This window comes from Myiozetetes cayanensis, unplaced genomic scaffold, assembly GCF_022539395.1.
Source record: "Myiozetetes cayanensis isolate MyiCay16 unplaced genomic scaffold, myiCay2020 scf33, whole genome shotgun sequence".
In the NCBI taxonomy this organism is placed as follows: Eukaryota; Metazoa; Chordata; class Aves; order Passeriformes; family Tyrannidae; genus Myiozetetes; species Myiozetetes cayanensis.
The window spans coordinates 3,673,883-3,693,011 of record NW_026087555.1 but is presented as its reverse complement, the minus strand read 5'-3'; the positions used below and the strand labels follow the sequence as shown (position 1 = coordinate 3,693,011).

At 39.0% G+C, this 19,129-nt stretch overlaps 1 protein-coding gene across 7 annotated transcripts in view; it reads left to right on the top strand.

Annotated features, from left to right (window-relative positions):
- PTPN13 (protein tyrosine phosphatase non-receptor type 13) overlaps positions 1 to 19,129 on the top strand; it is a 125,129-nt gene that overhangs the window by 49,733 nt on the left and 56,267 nt on the right. For all 7 annotated transcript variants that reach the window (XM_050327365.1, XM_050327367.1, XM_050327368.1 and 4 more), the window contains 2 exons: positions 3,501 to 3,594; positions 15,710 to 16,273. In XM_050327365.1, the coding sequence (XP_050183322.1) occupies positions 3,501 to 3,594; positions 15,710 to 16,273 (658 nt within the window). The remainder of the gene's footprint in view (positions 1 to 3,500; positions 3,595 to 15,709; positions 16,274 to 19,129) is intronic.

The window sequence follows — 19,129 nt, the reverse complement described above, 5'->3', positions numbered from 1 at the left end:
CTAGAAGCTACATGAACTCATCTTGTAAAGTTACTATTTCTGAAAGGCATCTTCTGTCTTCGCCTAAATCATTACAGTGTAACTTCAGAATAGTTTAATTATTTCAGGTTATAAAGGAAGACCACAAGTTATCATAGAATCAAAGAATATTTTGGGTTGGAAGGAGCCTTAAAGATTATCCAGTTCCAGCCTCCCTGCCATGGTCAGGGACACCTTGCACTATACCAGGTGCTTAGAGCTCCATCCAGCCTGGCTTTGAACACTTTCAGGGGTAGAGCATCCACAGTTTTCCTGGGCAACCTGTTCCAGTGCCTTATCATCCTCTCAGTAAAGAATTTCTTCCTCATATCTGATCTAAACCTACTTGCTTTCAGTTTGAAGCGATTCCCCCTTGTCCTGTCACTACCCCTTGTAAAAAGCTTCTCTCTATCTTTCTTGTAGGCTCCCTTCAGGAAGGCCACAATTAGGTCAGCTCTAAGCTTTCTCTTCTTCAGGCTGAACAAACCCAATTCTCTCTGCCTTTCCTCATAGGAGAGGCGCCCCATCCCTCCTCTGGACTTGCTCAAACAGATCCCTGTCCTTCCTGTGCTGGGGACCCCAGAGCTGGATGCAGCATTCCATGTGGAGACTCACCAGAGTGGAGTAGAGGGGCAGAATCCTCTCCCTCGCCCTGCTGGCCACACTGCTTTGGATGCAGTCCAGGGCACAATTGGCTTTCTGGGCTGTGAGCACACATTGCTGGATCATGTCCAGTCTCTCACTCACCAGCACCCCCAAGTTCCCTCAGGAGTGCTGCTCTTAATCTGTTCATCTCCCAGACTGGATTGATACTGGGGTTGCCCCGACCAAGGTGCAGCACCTTGCAATTGGCCTTGTTAAACCTCCTGAGATTCCCATGGACCCACTTCTCGAGCTTGTCCAGATCCCTCTGGATGACATCCTGTCCTTCAGGTGTGGCAACTGCTCCACTCATCTTGGTGTCATCTGCAAATTTGCTGAGGGTGCACTTGATTCCTTCATCTTTGTCATTAATTATACTATTTAATAACACTGGTCCCAATACAGAGCCAATACAGGTGAGGGACACCACTTGTCACTGATGCCCATTGTGACTCTGAGCCAGTGACCCTCTGGATGTGACCGTCCAACCACTTTCTAACAGCCCATCCATTGAATCTACCTCCCTCCAATTTGGACAAAAGGATGTTGTGGGGGACCAACTCAAAGGCTTTATAGAATTCCAGGTAAATGGCATCTGTAGCCCTTCCCCTGTCCACTGATATAGTCACCTCATCATAGAAGGCCATTGAGTTGGTCAGGCAGGACTTGCCCTTGGTGAAGCCATGATGGCTGTCACAAATCACCTCCATGTGTCTTAGCATAGCTCCTAGGAGGATCTGCTCCATGATCTTCCCAAGCACAGAGGTGAGGCTAACAGGTCAGTAGTTCTCAGGATCCTCCTTTCTACCCTTTTTAAAGATGGGCACAATAAATTGTCAATATTGTCAGATTATTCTCTGACCATTACTTGCTTTTCTTGCGTTCTGTTTATAATTAAAACAAATGCTGAGCAGTTTATTATTGCTGAAGTGATATCCTATGATGGTCCTGAGTGTTATCTGGCTTTATATCATCCAATTTTTTATCTTGCTGGGATTATGCCGATGTAAAAATTGGTGTCTAGAGAGACAGCACTGAAATCACATGAAAAACTTTGATTTGCTGATGCTTCTCTTTTTAAAAAAAATATGATCTGATTGTTCAATAGTTTCTTCATAAATGTGGTTTGGAAATGCTTGCAGAACATGAGAGGTCCCTGCATTTGTCTAATATTTGGCAGCAGCTGATTAAGCCAGGCCTCCAGAAATATTGCTGAGCCTGAGCTCCACAAAGCATTGTCTAGTCCCAGAGGTTATGTTGTCAGTCCAGTGCTCCTCACTGTGATGTCTGAAGTCTTGTATAGTTGCCAAGTGGAGCTGGTCTGTGATTGAGTAAAATAAAGGGCTAAAGGGCCTTAATCAGTGACACTGTTAAAATAAAGATCCTTAAATCAGGCCAGAAGCTATAGAAACAGCCACTTTGGAAAGTGAGTCATTATTCTCCAGGTTCTTCATGGCCCTTTCTGCTTTGCAAATTTTCTACTTTTCCTCCCCTTGTTCTTGTCAGCAGGCTTTCACTGGGAACCTGGGGTTAGTGTGACAGACTAATCTAGACTGGCCTGCCAGAGACAGCTGTAGTGGTCCCAAATGCTTGTACTGAAATCTAGTGGAGAGCTGAATCCAGCAATTGTGTTCCTGTCTCCCTATACCATGTGGATAATGAAGGAGCGGGGCTACTGGCGGTTACCCTGTGCTGAAACTTTGCTAATTTCCTCTGCCAGTAACCTTTTTAATTCATAACATGTCACTGTGTTGGCTTTGCAAGAAGGCAAAAAAAAAGAGCTGAATAGAACAGAGTTGACAGAACAATGACAACATGGCTGTGCTGCTGTGTTTTTGTGCACCTTAGCTGGTGGTTTTAATGTTTGGTGCTCTGTATATGTGCTGGAACTTTTTAAGTTAACAAGGAAAACATGTATATTTGTTTTTTCAGAAGCAGAGTAACACTTCCTATTCGAAGATTAGTATGGCTCTAATCTTGATTGGCCTTATCAAAGGCTTGAGAGGTCTTGGCTCTGTGACTGGTCATTTGGTGAAGTACAGCTGAGAGTTCCCATTTGAATGTTTTCATTTTCCATGTTAATATGCTTTGTAAAGGGCAATACGGCACAAGGCTGATTCAGTCTGTTTATTGTTGATTGAGTTGCATTGTAACTGTAATGGATAGAAGTCTGCTTGATTCCTTCTTCCCTCCTCCCAGCTAAGCTGCTGTCCCAAGTTGTGCTCCTGCCATATCGAAAGATCTCACTAAGCACTTTTTGTTGTTGCAAATAAGCCCTTTTTTCAATGACTGTATATGTGAAATACCTTTTCTTAGAGTAGTAGTGATTTGAAAAAAAAAAAAAAAGTAAGGAGTAGTTAAACCTGAAAAGGAAAGGAACAGGCCTGAGGGGTTAAAGAGACTTCTCACAAATGTGTGTGTGGGATTTTACATGTACAGTAAGTTGTGTGAGGGTACAAGACTACTTCCTGTTAGAAAGCTCCTCAGGCCAATCATAAGTTCTAGTCATGTTGCAGTCATGGAAGATGGTTTTTGTGTGTTGCTGTCCCTTCAGTTTGCTGTAGATGTGGAATGTATTTAAGTGAACTTAATTTATTCTTAGTGGAAAAAAGATAGACCAAACATGTAGTAAAATAATGCATGAACTATTCAAATATAGATAATTCTAGGGGATATTCTGACTATGAACCTTTTTTTATGAAAAAGCTTGAACTGCCATTCTGCACTTGAACTCAACTATTTGACACTGACTAGTGTTGTTCATTTACATAAACAATGCTTTTTTCATGTTAATGTGAGCTCTTTCAGTATTTAATTTTGGTTACTGCCTTCTTCTGCAGATGGAGCAACTGTCTTGCAATGGAGATAGAAAATTGCAGCCAGACAGGAGCCAGGCTATTCGGGAGAGACTGAGGGGAAAAGGGCTTCCCACTGGTAAGTGCTTTGTTGCAGTAAGGGTTATGGCTAAAAAAAAGTACAGCCTTGTGGAAGACCAAGTCTGGGTAGATTTTATGACCGAAGAAATGGAATAGAGGAAGACTTGCTTACATTCACAGAACTCTGTCTGGCAAAGTGTTGGTGATGATGACAGGGGAGTGATTGTTTCAAGAAAAGACTGGCCTTTCTTCAGTTCAGTTGTGGTAGTGAGAACAGATTTTAAAGGTTCTTGGTCAAAAGTTTTGTTTCTGGAGAAAGGAAGTCTTCAGCTGAAGGTCAGTCAGCTGGAGGGACAGGAAGCAGCTTTTGTTCCCTCTTCCCTATGGACTGCTTTCTCTTCATAGCTCTAATTGTACAAAGCCGCTTTTCTGGATTCCCAGGCCACCCTGGTCTCTTTTCCTTGCATACAAAGCTTTTTTTTCTGCCTCCTCCTTTTTTCCTGAAGAGAGGTATTATATGTTCCCTCACAGTTCTGCTGTGCTTCGACAGTGTGAGGTGGATATGGAGGCCAGATGGGTTTGTACTGTTATTTCAGGGAAGTAAGGAAAGATGACACTGGCAGAGCAGTGAGGAGACAAACAGTTGCTGTTGCCACTGTGGAGGAAAAAGGATAAAGTGATGTAGGATGACAGCTGATGCTGGCCATGACTTGTCACTGTGTGAGGTCATAGATATTGTTGTTTAAGGTCAGTGGCAGCATCAGCTCTGTTCTAGGCTTTTCAAGAGGATGTATTCTTCCAAAAGACTGGTCTCAAATTTTTCTGGAAGAACTGTGGAGCTGGGCAGGAGCATTTTATAGGGCATCATCTTGGACCACTCTTAAGTCATTGTGATGCAGACGGTGACGTGTTATATTCAGGTGAGACCATGTTTGCTCTAAAAGGTTCATTTTTTCTAAATGGGAGTATTTTGGTGCCAGCGTGTGACATCACCCACAAATACTCACCACTGTAAGTTGTCAGTGACAGAGGGTTTTCATCTGCCTCACATCATCTTGCTACCTTTTTACCACCAATAAACTTGGAACAGAGTTATGTTGGTGGTGAGCTTGAGTTGCTCCTCTGTTTAGTTTTGAAAATGTCAAGCAACAATGCAGTGAATTGCAGGAACTGAAATAATCCATAGAGTTGTGACAGTATGAACTGCCAAGGTGAGGCACAAGTCTGGCAAGGCATTGGTGGTCTTCCTTTGTTGATTCTTTTTTGAAATGGGTCCTGGATTAGGCTACTGTCTGATTTAAAAACCTTACGTCAGTAATTGCCAGCCCTTCCAGGACATCACTGTGTGTTTAGGAACAGTTTCTGGTACAAGCTGTTGCTTCGTTTTCTGGCACAAATTCGTTGTTCTGGCTGCTTTCTTAGGGCCTTTGTTTTCTTACTGGCTTTTTTTTCTCCTTTTCCAGAATATTTCTGTAACAATAGGGAGATCTGTAGGAACACAGGATTTGGGATCTACCTAGTTAATTTTATTTGTAAACTATGTAATGTCTGGCTTTTCTGAATTTCTTAAACTCTTTCTTAAAATTAATTCTTGCCCTAGTTTCCACCAATTTTAAAGGTTAAACTAGAACCTTATTATTCTGGTTGTTAAATTGTTAGTTTATTCTTTAATCCTATTCTTCTCAGTCTCCAGTGTTACCATATTCATAGTTTCTTTACACGCCTCTGTTCTTTTGTCAGTCCTATGCTATTCCATATGTTTTACAAGAACTTTATTGGAGCACAATACCTTACTACTTCAAGCTTTATCATTTTCATACTCCCTTTCCATCATCTATTCTGCTTTTTATTCCATGATAATAATAAACCATGTTTTGGTGATGATCAAAATATTTGTCAAGTTTTGGAGATGTGCAGGGTTGTCTTTAAAATCTGTTCTCACTGCATTAGCAAACCCTGATTATTCTTTCCTTTGTTGTTTCCAGTTTCATTTTCTCTGCGCAGTCTTTTGCTGGTTTGCTTTTCGTTTTCTTAGAAAACCTTTAAATTCTTTTTTTAAATGTTTGTCTGGTTTGAGGGGTTTTGTTTCTTTGTTCATTTGTTTTCCTATCCACAATTTTACTTAAACATTTTAGAAGATTTTTCTTTCTCCATAAGTAATGTTTGTCCCCAATGTCTTCAGTATGTCTTAACAAAAGAGCTCTTATTTTAGATTGTACTGAACTTTAGAGATTGTTATAGTATCTCCAGCCAGTATCTCCATGGCTGTCTGGTTCAGCACTAGGGTTTTACTGCTATCAACCAGTAAATTCAACACAGGATTTTAAGCAACCTTGGTCAAAATCACTCAGTTTTTGAAAGGCCTCTCTTTTTTAAGGAACATCACATTACTCAAATATTTTTTTTTAAATGAGTGAACTTGATATAACCCCCAGACTACAGAGTTGGCTGAACAGTCCCTGTCCTCTGACACCTGCTCCTCTTAAGCTGATTGAAAGTGCATGCATGTGTAGAGTTACAGATAATGTGTGGCACCCTAGGGAATAAATATTTCTGCATCACTGTTCCACTGCAAACATTATATTGTCTGCATTGCTCCAAGCCTGGTCTGTTACAAGTCTTTATTTTCAGAAGAGAAGATAAATGGAAGTCACTCATTCCTTTATGTTTTAAGCTCTGCCTGTCCTGCTTCTACTCAACCTCTTCCAATTTCTCTGTATCACAATCATCACCTGTGTAACTAATTCTTTTTCTCTCTTTCCTTAGAAGGTTTACAACCTCTTAACTTCCACAAAACCTTTCCCAGTTTTACTTCTGTTATCAGTCACATTTTCTGGTTTATCGTACCATCTTAGTTCTTTTTATTTTGATCTTAGAAACATTCCTTGATCTCCACTTTGCTGAAACCTCAGGGAATTGTAAAATACAAACCAGAACCCCTCACATAACCAAACCAATTTCAGCTGTTTTCAGTTCCATTTTTATGCTGATGTTATGTATACTGAGACATGTATTTGAAAGTTGGTGAGGACCCAGTGGAATGGGTGTCTGATATTTATGAGACAGCTCACATTTGATTTCGGGCAGTTTAATGCTTGTTATTTCTTTTTCTGTAATGGTATGCTGGTTTACTGGTGCAAATTCTGTCAGTGGTAGCACAGATCAGCTGCCCTGAGGGCACTGCTTTAAATTTCTGGGAAAGTGAGCTGTAGAATGTAATGCTAATTATTACACTGCTTGATAATCTCATAGATTGAGGAGCCATAAGTAGAAGGTCATATGAGGGTTTAAGAAAAATATAATGGTAAAAGAAAAGAAACCAAAAGAACTTCAACTCAGAAAAGCACTGAGTCCTTTTTTCCTCCAGTTATCACTGTGCTATTCTACTGTGTGCCGCTGAAATAAAAACCTCTTACTGCATTTGCAAAATGGCAAGCATTTAGAAAGGTAGGGAGCTATCAGATAGGATTATGGTTTTGAGTGAACTGTCTTTCTAATAAGTTAAAATTAAGTCAGTTATCAGTAATCTAAGTATTTGGGTTTAACTACCTCTGGGGAGACATTTTGGTCAAGTTTAGCCCTGAGACAATTGGAGAGGGCCAGGGGGGTTCACATAAGGATGTGTCTAACTTTGCTAGTTATTTTACTGATGTATTTAAGAAAGTAAAAGTGGTGAGCAGAAGTCTTTCCTGGAGAGGACAGAAGACTGGTCTAATACTGCAGTGAAGTTCTGTTGAGTCATTGTGAAAATATTAAAGAGAATTCACAATGAATCAAAAACAGTTGTCTTTCGGGGGCAAAAAAGCAACATGGGGTGTGGTGTTTATTGTGAACTTTGGAGGATCAGTATGATACACTGAGAAGGTAACTTAAGATAAGCTGATAAATCAAGCTAAGTTCATGAATATAGAGATGGTTCAATAAGAGAGATGTGCTTCTAATTGGAGAGTAGCCAGCTAACACCTTAGATATTTGTAGTCTTTGGAATATTGCTATGATTTTTGCCTTAATTGAATTTCATTATTTTTAGGATCAGTTTTCCGCACCGCATTAATCCACAGTTGCCATCACCGGGGCATTGTTGTTGACTTAGGCTAAACATTTTGAAATATTTTTTCCACCCCATCTGTTTAAATCAAATTTTTTGCTTTTATTAGGTGACAAGGTTGGATATTTACAGCTATTCATTTCCATCTTTATGTCTTGAAGATAATTATGAAATTAATAAATAGCTTTTTGTTAATGTTCTCCCCAGTTAAATTTATGTTTTGTCTCTTTCGTGACTCATTTTCTGTGACCATCTTGGTGAATGAGTTTTATTGCAGGGCTGACTGCAGAAATAATTTATTCTAAATTAATATTGCAGAATCTTTGCTTTTAGTCAGGTCATACTTGGAACACAGTGTTTAGGAACTGACTTAGCCAGCAGAAGTAGAAACAGTAAGACCTGTTGTGAGTCATCTGATCCAATGAGTGTTATTTCATTTTTGTACTCAAAACACTTTAGACCTTAAGAGTCTTTACATCAAAAATTATTTGTGGAAGTTACTTGATTTGCTTGATAAAATTCTTCTGGTGTGATGGAAGAGTAAAGAAGTGCCAAACTCTTTCAAATATAAAGTGAGAGTTAATTCACTGGGTTAGTCTTTACCACAAACTATCCTTCAAAAGGTTGTGTAGGCTATTTAAAGCCCAGTTGAGATTTCCATAACTTGTACTTGCCTGGCAGCCCTCTTCCCAGTCATCTAATAATTGAAATCATGCACCTTGCAGAGTTCACCTTAACTGTACACAACAGGAAATATTTGGAAATAGTGATCAAAATTGTCGATGTTGATCAACTCCCTGTTTCATGAGACTATATACTCTATCAGATACAGCAAAAATAGTAGGTACTGTGATGTGAATAAAAGATGTTAAGGCTCAGTGAAGTTGATTTTAATTTTAACAATAAATTCTAGTGTTTACGTACCGTTCTCCATAATGTCAATTACCAATGTAGCTGCCCAGAAAAGCTCTGACCAAAAAAAATGTACCCTTTTGCTTTCAATCCAGGGAAATTGATTGTGGATTGTGTTTTAGTTCCTATTCTGGGTGAAAATGCAGCTTTTAGTCTATAAAGAAACAGTTTATAGTGATGATCTCCATGTGAGAACTGAAGTAGCTTACACATTATATTGCTAAATCCAAGTACACAGATTTAAACTATCAAAATTTACACCACAAACTTAATTCCATTGACTTGAAAATTACCTCATGTGAAAATAGAGTCTTTTTTTTTAATTATTATTTCCCCTATCTCCTCAGTTCTAGAAAAAATGAACTGAGTAGGTGGAGAATAGCTTCCAGAGTTCAGCAAAACCAAATGAAAGCCAGATGAAGGTTTCTGCTTGAAGACCACAAAAATATAAATTACTCTTTTGCACTCCAAAAACCATGCCTGTTTTCTTCCAGTAAGTGTTTCTGTTTGCATCTAGCAGTTCTGGTGGTTTGCCTTGGTTGAAGTCTTTTAAATTTAAGTATAGTTGCTATTGCCATTCAGAGCTTCCAGCCTGGCAGTGTTGGAAACGCTGTTACAGTGGTGCTGAAGATAAACTTAGAACTCTGAGGACAAAACTAGAGTGGACACAAAGATCAGTGAGGAAACCAAACCAGAGATGTCAAAGGCTGTCTCTGAGCAGAAAAACAGCTGTATCACTGAGCTTCTCCTGGGGTGTGCAGAAATCCAGGGAGGGAATAGCTCTTACCTACTTGGTTGAGAAACATACCCCAAAGAATTGACCCATAAACCTGAGTGGGAAAGAGAGTGGTTGCCTGAGGAAGGAAAGAGGTAAAATGTTGCATTTATGAATTATGAAGTACTACTTGGCAGGGATCACTACCACTGTTCTGAACAAAATGCCTGGTTTCTGGAGCTATTTGGTGTTTTTTGATAGAAGAGCTGTGTCAGTCCAAAGCAGAATGCGAATTATTATACGGGATTTATAACTTGGCCATTACTTCCAGTGCTTTCAACAGTCCTTGTGTCCAGTTCATTTCTTTCTTGTGATGGTTTTGGTCTAGGCCTTCCTGGTAACCAGTTTGTAACCAAGGAAGTAGCCAAGTACCCAGTATTCCATACGATTTTTACGTAAACCAGAGTATAAATAAATTGGAGATTAGAGACCTCGCTCTCTTCTCTTCCAGCGAGGGTCAGGAACTGTAGGTCCTTGCGTTAGTCTCGCTTATCTAAAACTGAGGCCTGCAGCGACCGCTGGCCTGCCACGTGGGGGATTCGGAGAGTGCTGGCTGTGTCTGCCAATCCTGCTTTTCTAAGGAAAGTGGTGAGATCTGTTTTGTTAGTTACTAGTATAATTCTTGAGTTTAATACCTGTTCAGTGTCCCTTTTGTTCCCTTTCGTCCCCTTTTTCCCCTTTCCCTATCCCTTCGGGGAGTGGATCCCCTTTTACTGTGTATATAGCATCTTAACTGTATATAACTGTAATTTACATAAATATATATATATTTTTATATAAGTAGCTTTACTTTAGATTCTTTAATTTTTTATAGTTTTTTTTTTAATTTGCCCGAAGAGAAGAAGAGAGGAGGAAAGGGAGCTGCTTCATGACTTTCAAGCATTTAGCAAAGAGCCAAGTCCAAACCATCACATTTCTTCACAAAGAATGCATTGTTTAGGAGTACTTCCATCTGAAACTTGGATTTTTCTCAACTATTTAGAAAGTAAAAGAAAAGAGGAGGTGCCATTCCTAGCAGTTAACCCACAGCCCACATCTGGGTCTGTTGTCTTCTGTTTGGCTCTCAACCTGCCCTAAAGGGATTGTAAACCCAACTCCTCCACCAGCTACCCACTCATGTTTGAGAAACTAACCACATTGTCTTGGGAGAAAGATTTTTCTTTTTTTTCCGTTGCTTTGTTTTCTGCACAGAGATGGTGTGGGAGATGTTTTTTAAACTCCTGTATAATAATTTCCTCTCTTCAGAGTTTCCAGTCTTGTACTTGTGTGCTTTCATGTGCATGTGGGCAATCTCTCTCTACCCTCCCAGCCTGTCTCTTCCTAATCACGCCCCGCTCTCGTGTGTGTGTACGTATATATATCCACAAGTTGAAATCCATAATAGAGATGAAAAAGTTATTCCTTTTGTGCAAACAGAAGAAAGAGTAGTCAGAAAGACTTTAAAGAAAGTTGAGCTGAGTTTATTCAGTAAAAAACAGATACAGCATGTGATTGTACTGATTGTGTTTGCTCTTATGTAGTATTTGATTAATTGCCTCTGTGATCAAGCTGGTACACAAATAATTGCAGACAGACTGGATTTAGTCTTTAATTTCCTCTTGCTTAGAGGAAAATCAACCAGATTACTGTCAGTGAAAGACAGTCTGTGAATGACAGTGGTGTTAAAGAGGGTATAGCTGCACTCATAGCTGAAGACACGAAAGGAAGAAGGGAGCAGATCTATGGTTCTTTAGCAGATGGAACATCTAGCAGTTGAAGGCATGTGTGGAAAATTAGATTTTCATTTTATCACCACAAGGGAATTTAATTGTGAACTCCTGGTGATTAATTGCTATTTTTATTATATATATGCCCTTACTGTATATAATATACTTTGGAATCATGCAGTTACTATAATTGCATTTGAATTATTTACAGTAATTATGAATAATTACACTAATGTAACATCAAGTAGAGGATAAACACCCAAGGGTGATATGTGAAATCAAGAACCCATACATTCAAATGAACCAGAAGAGTTTAGTTCAACAGAGAAGTAATTGGGGAGGGGGAAAGTATGCCTTTTGAAGTTACTTATGTGCTGTAGCATTTTAATTGCTGATGGCTCATTCTGTCACCATCACTGACAAGTAGGGAAGCACTTCTCTGTCCTGTTATACAGGTGGGTGACTGAAGCACAGAGCAGCTCTGTGTGGTGTCAGGCAAGATACTAAATATCTTTAGTGGAGCCAAGATACTTGGGGTAGGTCTCCAGAGTTTCCATTACAAATACAAGCCTCCTTATTTTTTTTAAAGGAAGATCATAACAAGAGTCTACTCATGCATTATAATTCAAAAACATACAGGTTCCATTTTGCAGTCAGGTTTGTTTGATCATTAGTTGGATCTTTATTTTCTATATGTAGTTTTTTTACTGGTAGTTCTTCCCTTTATTTTTCTACTCATTTCATAATAAAAGCCAGAGGAAGAAAAGTTGAAGGATAAACTAAGTATTGGCTTAATGCCATTCAGGTGAAAATCCATGTGTTAAAGAAGGGCATATTATTCTAGTCTGCTCTGTTTTGGAGGTACACCGTTAGCTGAAAGGTCAACATATGAGCCTTGTGCTGAAAGAGACTTACTGCAGTCATTTAAGACCCTTGATCAAATTAATTCTGAGATAGTGTGTTGAGGAAGTCCAGTACAAAAAAAGGGAAAATAGCTTAACAGTTGATTTGTGACTTTCAAAGTCTATAATAGTACTTCAAAAAAGTAAGAAGGGATGAGGACAGATTTAACTTACTAAAAATAGAAAAATTGGCCTGGAATGGTTACTGGTTGCCTAATCCAGTTTTTCTACTGGTATCTGCGATTGAGTTGCTTCTGTACTGAGAAGTCTTGTCCTTTATCCTTGGCCTCTGCTTTCTGTTGCCAAGAGCAGCATGCATTTTTGGTTGAAAGTGCTGCTTTGTTTCAGTTTGCCCTCTCAAGACGCCCAGCTTGAGCAAGCTGTGCATCCCTTGCCCCAGAGTCACTTCTTTAGCCTTCTCTGAGGATGATTCTTTAACAACTTATGTTGGCACTGTGAGTCAGTTTAAGCAGAGCTTGTTGAAATGCTGTTATGCAGAGAGGGATGAGTTTTTGCAAAGGTGGGAAGAATTGCCAAGACTGATGAGATGCAGGAGTGGGGAGAATAACAAAGGAATGATGAAAGATGTCCTAGAGAATTTTGCAGTCTAAAGACTGAATAGTAAGGCCAGCTGCAGATTCCTTTTGGTACTATGTTAAAATCTCATACTGGCTACATAAGTCAATGTGGGTATGAGTTAGACCTGTAGAGTGGAAGAGCAGTGTGGCAGTGTAATGCCTCTTGCTCTGTTTCCTGATGGGACAGCTCACCTCCTGTCTCATCATGCAATTAGCTGTTTGAGCGGCAAAGCTGTAGCAGTGAACACTTTCCTAGTCACTGCTGATGAGATAGTGTTCATGGTGTTCACTTTTCCTCATGAGGAAGCCCCAGGTGGGTGGATGGCTTGGACTTGGGGAATAGAGAGCATCTCTTGCGTGCCAAGGCAAAAGAGCTTGTGTCTTTTGCACCTCTGCATGAACTGGAAATAACTTCTGTTACATCTGGTCTGGATGCTCCAAGTCCATAAAAACTACAGCTTTGGTGAGGAGGATGCTATAGCACTCTCACTGAGAGCTGGGTTCTTCCAGTGTGGTTCTCATCAGCATACAACAGATAGTTTTATGTCTCTGGGGGTGCTATGGTGAGGATACCCACTGGTACTAAAAATACAGTTGTGACTCTTTTCATTGGATGTGATTGGATTAATTGCAGCAAGATAGTGCTTCAATGTGAGGAGACCTAAATGATCTTTTGAATCAGGAATGTTCTGAGTCATGACCAATGATATACTGAGTAATCCTGAATGTATATCCTTGGTAGTATATTAGAGTTATAACTGTCTGCTTATTTTGGGCTTTTTTTTCTGCTTTGTTTGTCCTTGTGTTGTTCCATAAGGTTTCAGCATGTAAATACAGTGTTGCAGAAGTGGTTGTTGGGGGAGGTTGTTTGTTTGTTTGTTGTTTTATTTCATTTGGGGTTTTTTTGCATTTAAAACTAATGTGAAAAATCTGTAGAGGTGGTTATTTTGTTTTTTTTCTGCCTAAAATTCTCTTAGAACTCTCATTTCTGGGGTTGATTCTTGGAACTCCATTGGATTTGTGTTTTTGGTGATGATCTTGAAAGATAAACTGCAGTATTTAGTTTTTTATCTCTCAAATTACTGAGTTAGAATCCTGTATAGGAATGTTTGTCCTTGGTGCATGCACATGAATGTGAAGTATGTGTTTGCGGAAGGGATAATGTGCTGCTGCTTTAGATGGATTGTGGGAACTTCACAATGAACAGCTATTTTTAAAAGGCTTTTTTGTGTGTGTGAATATTATAGGTATACCTCAGCCTTAGGAGGATGTATAGTCTGAGAATAAGATAATAATATAATGTTTACCTGACCACAAAGATAATTATGTTTAGTTTAGAATTAAAGCTATATTTGTAAAATATGAAGTGATGTGTCAGATCCTTTTAGAAGATGAGTTCATTCTCATTGGCAAAGTGTTTTTTTTTTAAATTGTCTTGACTAGAGCAGGTGGGAACTGTGTAGTTTCTTATAAGACAATCCAAACCTTAACATTTTGCAGTCATGTGTTTTTGTTTTAAGAAACAAGGAGTTGCTTGGTTGCAATTGGCTTTAGTCTTGCTTATTTTGATTGCTAATTAAGTATCACAGAAATAGAAACTGAAAACTAACAGCTCAGCCCAGCCCCTCTTCAAGTAGAGTATCAGAGCTGAAAGTTGTTTACATCTTTTAGAAGCAGAAAGCTTTTAAAGCATTACTGACTACATTTACAAATATCCCTAAAGCATTCTTTGAAATTCTGTTTGAAAGGATAACACTCTTAGATAAAGATCATTGGGAACCTGTTGTGCAAGGGGGAACACTTAATTTCAATCGACTTGGAAGAGCAGCAGGCAGCATTATATAGCCATCTTTAAGAGCAGTAGGTACAGCACAGTAATTTACTTAGAATGACTGCCTGCTTTTACAGTATCTTCAGGGCTGTTACATCTTAGAAGATGTACATGGGAATATCACTGTAAAGAGGGAGCTAACTTTAAGGAAAATATCATATACCCTACTGACTCTACCTGGGTGAGCAGACATTGCTTAGGCAACCCAGCACAGAATATTTTTAGTTGTTTTTTCTGTTCAGGAGTATCACTGATAAAGTCAAGATTACCACACTGGTGCAGTGTGTATCCCACAAATTGGAAAGGTTAGACTTCATAGGAATTTTTTAAGTGCACTCGATCAGTTGGAGATACGAGTAGATTATTGCTGATATCTACAATACATGTGGGATTTTTGCCACTCTAATAATGAAGAACCATTAAAAAATTTTAGTTTGCTAGCAGTTGGGTAATCTGTAGGTTTTCTATGAAATGTTAATCTTATGGTTTTAATTATAATCATGTAACTTTGATCTCAGGAAGTTTTAAGAACATGAAAGGTAAACTTGTAGATTATCTGTTAATATTGATTATATTTGGTTATATTTACTGATGTTTGTAATTAGTTTTGTAAAATCAGGCTAAAATTTTATGCCTGAGACATACACGATCATCAAAACTTCTTGGTGACTATGAAATTATGTTCTTTAGAGACCACATATTTCATTGGTATTATTCCACCTCTGACAGTTTCTTTTATTCTGGAAGTAATTTCCATGTAAGGGAGAAGGAGAAGAGAGACTGTTCCTAAGTATTGGTGAATCTATTTATTAATGAAAATGGAAAGTGCAGGCTTGTAGAATCACTTCAATCTCGGAAGCTTGGTTGGTTTTAAGAGTATTCTTTATCTGGAGAGACTGTCATCACCAAAAATAGTCATTAGACGAAGATCCAGGATTCTTATCATTCCTAAGTACACAGTCATTCTTTTCTTACTACTGACGCTATTTCAAGGAATCTATAAATCTGTAGAACAAACCTGGACTTGTTATGAAAAATTGTAGGCGATGTATTTGGGTGTGAGAGGAATGGCTGATTTCAGTTTGATTATTAAGTAGTATTTTTGATGATAATCCAGACTATTTTAAAAATAAAACTAATGAAAAAACAACTTGCAGCATGTATGTGATAGCTTGGAGTTTTTCTGTGTTAATACTGAATTATAGTAGGCCTAACATTTTCCTTGAGAACTTCAAAAATAAAATAAATAAAATGCTTGTCATATGAGGTAGTTGGAGTTCTGTCTTTGTTGACTGAGGCAGCCCTTTAAGTATATTTTGGATGACAAACTCAACACTAAAGTGTGTATTCAGTATACACTTGTGTTGAATTACTGTGTATTAAGTAGAAAATTACATGTATGAAATGTCTCCTTATTCCAGGGAAAACATTGGCGACTGATGCACCTGATGAACACAGAGGTCTGTTCTCTCAACAGACCACACTTAACAAAGGACTTAGCAAATCTATGGGATTTCTGTCCATTAGAAGAACACAAGATGAAGAAGACCTTTTCCAGGGCATTTCTGCAGATTACAGCTCAGGACAGGAAGATGTTTTCTGTCCTCACAGATGTAAAACCAGTGAGTTTGAGAAAAAAGGTCACCTTCATACAGATGTCCCTCCCAAAAGGAAAATATGGGCTTCTTCCACAGATTTGCTTTGCACTACTGACGAGACAGCTGGGAGGAACCATGCTGGAGGCTCTCACAGGCACAGCCATCAGTGTGAAACATTTACAGTACGGACTTCTACTGCTGCTAGAAACAAGGAAACAAGGTACTCTGATGGGAGCATAGCACTGGATGTCTTTGGACCACAAAAACTGGACCAAACGCACCATGTGCCTGAGACATCAACTTCTGCAGCTATATCAAGTGCCTTTGACAGGATAAGAGAGAGACAGAAGAAGTTGCAGCTTCTGAGGGAAGCTATGAATGTAGAAGGTTAGTGAAGCTTTTTGATTTTTTAAGTATTCCAGTCATCAAAAAAAAGTTTTCTCTGTGATAAAATTTAGTTCTCTTGTAGCAACTCTTGAAACTGCAGAGATCTTTGCTTTGTCTTTTTCACATAGTGAAATCATTGGAGTGTCTGTTGCCGATTAAGATAAATGTGCTTGCCCAGGTTGTTTACTCAGTGTGAATAGTTGATCTCTGTAAGTCAACCAGCATCACGTTGATCCATTAAAATTAGACAGAAAAAAAGAAGTTGATAACAGCCAATTGTCAAATAATTTTATGTGAAGGAAGATCCTCAACTCCAGTTGTTAGTGATGAACTTTTGCTCCAGAGGAAAGGCAGAGTTTCACCTCCAGATCTCTCAGGTTTTGTGCTGTATATCTCTGGACTTAAGCCCTTAAATTTGAATTTTTTGGGGGGCTTCATGGGTCTTTACTTAAATGGGAATACTTGACAACAAGTTCCATCAGTTCATGACAAGAATGCAGGGAAAAAACCAAGTATTTGTAGTTGTTCCGTGTAACAACTTTCTTTTTTACAAATTTTGTTTTATAAGTTCTGTGGAACTTATAAAATTACCTTTATGCAGAACCCTGTAAGTGGAACTGCGTGTTTTGTTTGCTCTGGAAATGTGATTTTCAGGGGTTATAAGTTTGAGACAGTTGGATAGAAGCTGAGAGGAGAGCTGGATCCTGCTGCCAAAAAACATAACTTGATCATCTAAGATGTATGGTATAAGAACTGTATGTACACAGCTAGGTCAGTCATTTATTCAAAAATCCATACGTTTGAAAACCCATGACTACCTGCCCGTTGTGTGTCAGAAATAACTGTGTGAAAACACACCCTACCTTGGCCTCCTTTTTCTGCCTGAGGTGTAAACACCTCCTTATTGAGGAGAGATGATAAAGCCTTTTGTCAAGGCTGAATTTCTAAAAATGCCTGCTTATGCCCTTTGTGACCACCTTGGAAGATGCTTGTACTGCAATTAGCATGAAAGGCTAGTTCTTTCCTATGCATGTGAGCCTTTTGCTCCAGAAAGGAGAATTGTTACTGATATGGCATAGGCAGTTGAAAAAGCTGCTGTGATTTCTGTACAGTTGGAGTTCTTTCGTGCTATCAAATTATCATCTGCCAGTGAGAGTTATCATGTGAAGGAATGAACACAGGTGAAAGCAGCACTGTGGAGATACTGTTGTTTATCTCTATAGATTGCCATCTGTTGTTATCTACCGAGATGTCTGATGAGGTACAGGGAAGGTTGGTTGGGTTTTGGTATAAGAGTCTGGAATCAAAGGGTGTTGCCTCCCACAAAAGGAGACCATCTCAAGTACATGAGTCAACTCCGATAGCTGGAAATAGGCAGCTGACAAAGTTTAGGAGGAGACCACTCCCAGCATTGGGAAAGCTCAATAGCCTTGTTGTTCAGGAGTGCAGCTTTGTGCAGGTTTGTGTTGCACAAGAGCAAAACCAAAAGTGTGGCCAAACCCAGTGATGAGCAATGGGTTTATCATTCTCATTCAAGCAGATTGGGAGATGGCAGAAAACATAACATGCCCGTGCCTTGCAAACTGAGATAGGTCGGGTGTATGAAACTTCTCGATTCATAAAGGGAATGGGTGAAAGTGCACTCAAAGTAAACTGAGAACTGGGATTTAATAGTCACAGAACCTGAGTGACAAATGAGTACACAGAAGATTGAGGCAATAGCTAATGACTCACTGCCCATCCCTCTGAATTCACTGAAAAAAACAAAGACATTTTTGCTGCAGATAGCTGGGTTTCAGAGTTTTCTACTTTCAGAAAAGGTACGTATGTTTCACTCTTGAATTGAAGTTGGGAGTGCATGCTTTACTATTTTATTTTAGGCTCTCCATTGTCAGGGTGTTTTTGGTCAAGTAACTACTTAAAGAAAAGTCTGGGACCAGAACTTAGTTGTGAATGTGAACTTTTAATGAGAGGCAGTTTAAAGGAGTATTTTAGTAGGATGGATGATGAATACTTTTTTCACATAGGAATTAGTTGCTATTATATTTTATAGGGCTTGAGAAGCCTGACTGGAAGTATCTGTTCTGCCTTAGTGAGCAGATTCATAAAATCTTAATACATAAAGTCTGTTAGTCTAGTAAGACTTCTTTCCCTTTCATTTTCCTTTTTTTACTCCGTGTTTTACCATTCCTTATCTCACATTTTCTTTACAACAGACAAGTCCCTTGAGATCTTTTGTAAAGAGTCTCTTGCTAGTTTCATCTGTCAAAGAAATAAAAAAATATAGTCTTGAGTTTTTTTGTACATTGCTGTTGTATGTGGTTTTGAAGCACTTAGTAGGTACAAAGATATTTCCACATATCAGACAGTGTCAAGTGTGTGTGAAATTGCTCTTCTGACGTAAACCCAACCTAGCTGAGAGATATGAGCAATGATGTGGAAAGCTGTGGTGTAAACTATGTCACCTGTATTGATAAAGGTAGTGGTGGTAGTTTCTTGGACAGTACTTGATGCAAGGTATGCTACTACCTACATAGGTAGTCACATAACAGATGTGGTCACAAAGCAGATAGGGGGGCACGAACAGAAAGAGAGTGGAAAGAAGTCCACAGAAAATGACAGCAAATGCTATTCTTTCTCTACGTCTACAGCATGACCTCAAACAAGGGATAGAGAAAGGAAAACAGAGAAGGAGAGTAAGTTATTTTGTAAGTGTAGTAGTGAGTGTAGTTTGGAGTGAGGGTTCAGTTTAGTTTGGAGGGGGAGGAATGAGCAAGGAGTCACGGAAAACAGGGTTATTTATGGTTGGGTGTAGTAGAGAGGACACAGTCAACCTTCTTTTTGGTAGGTCTGGGG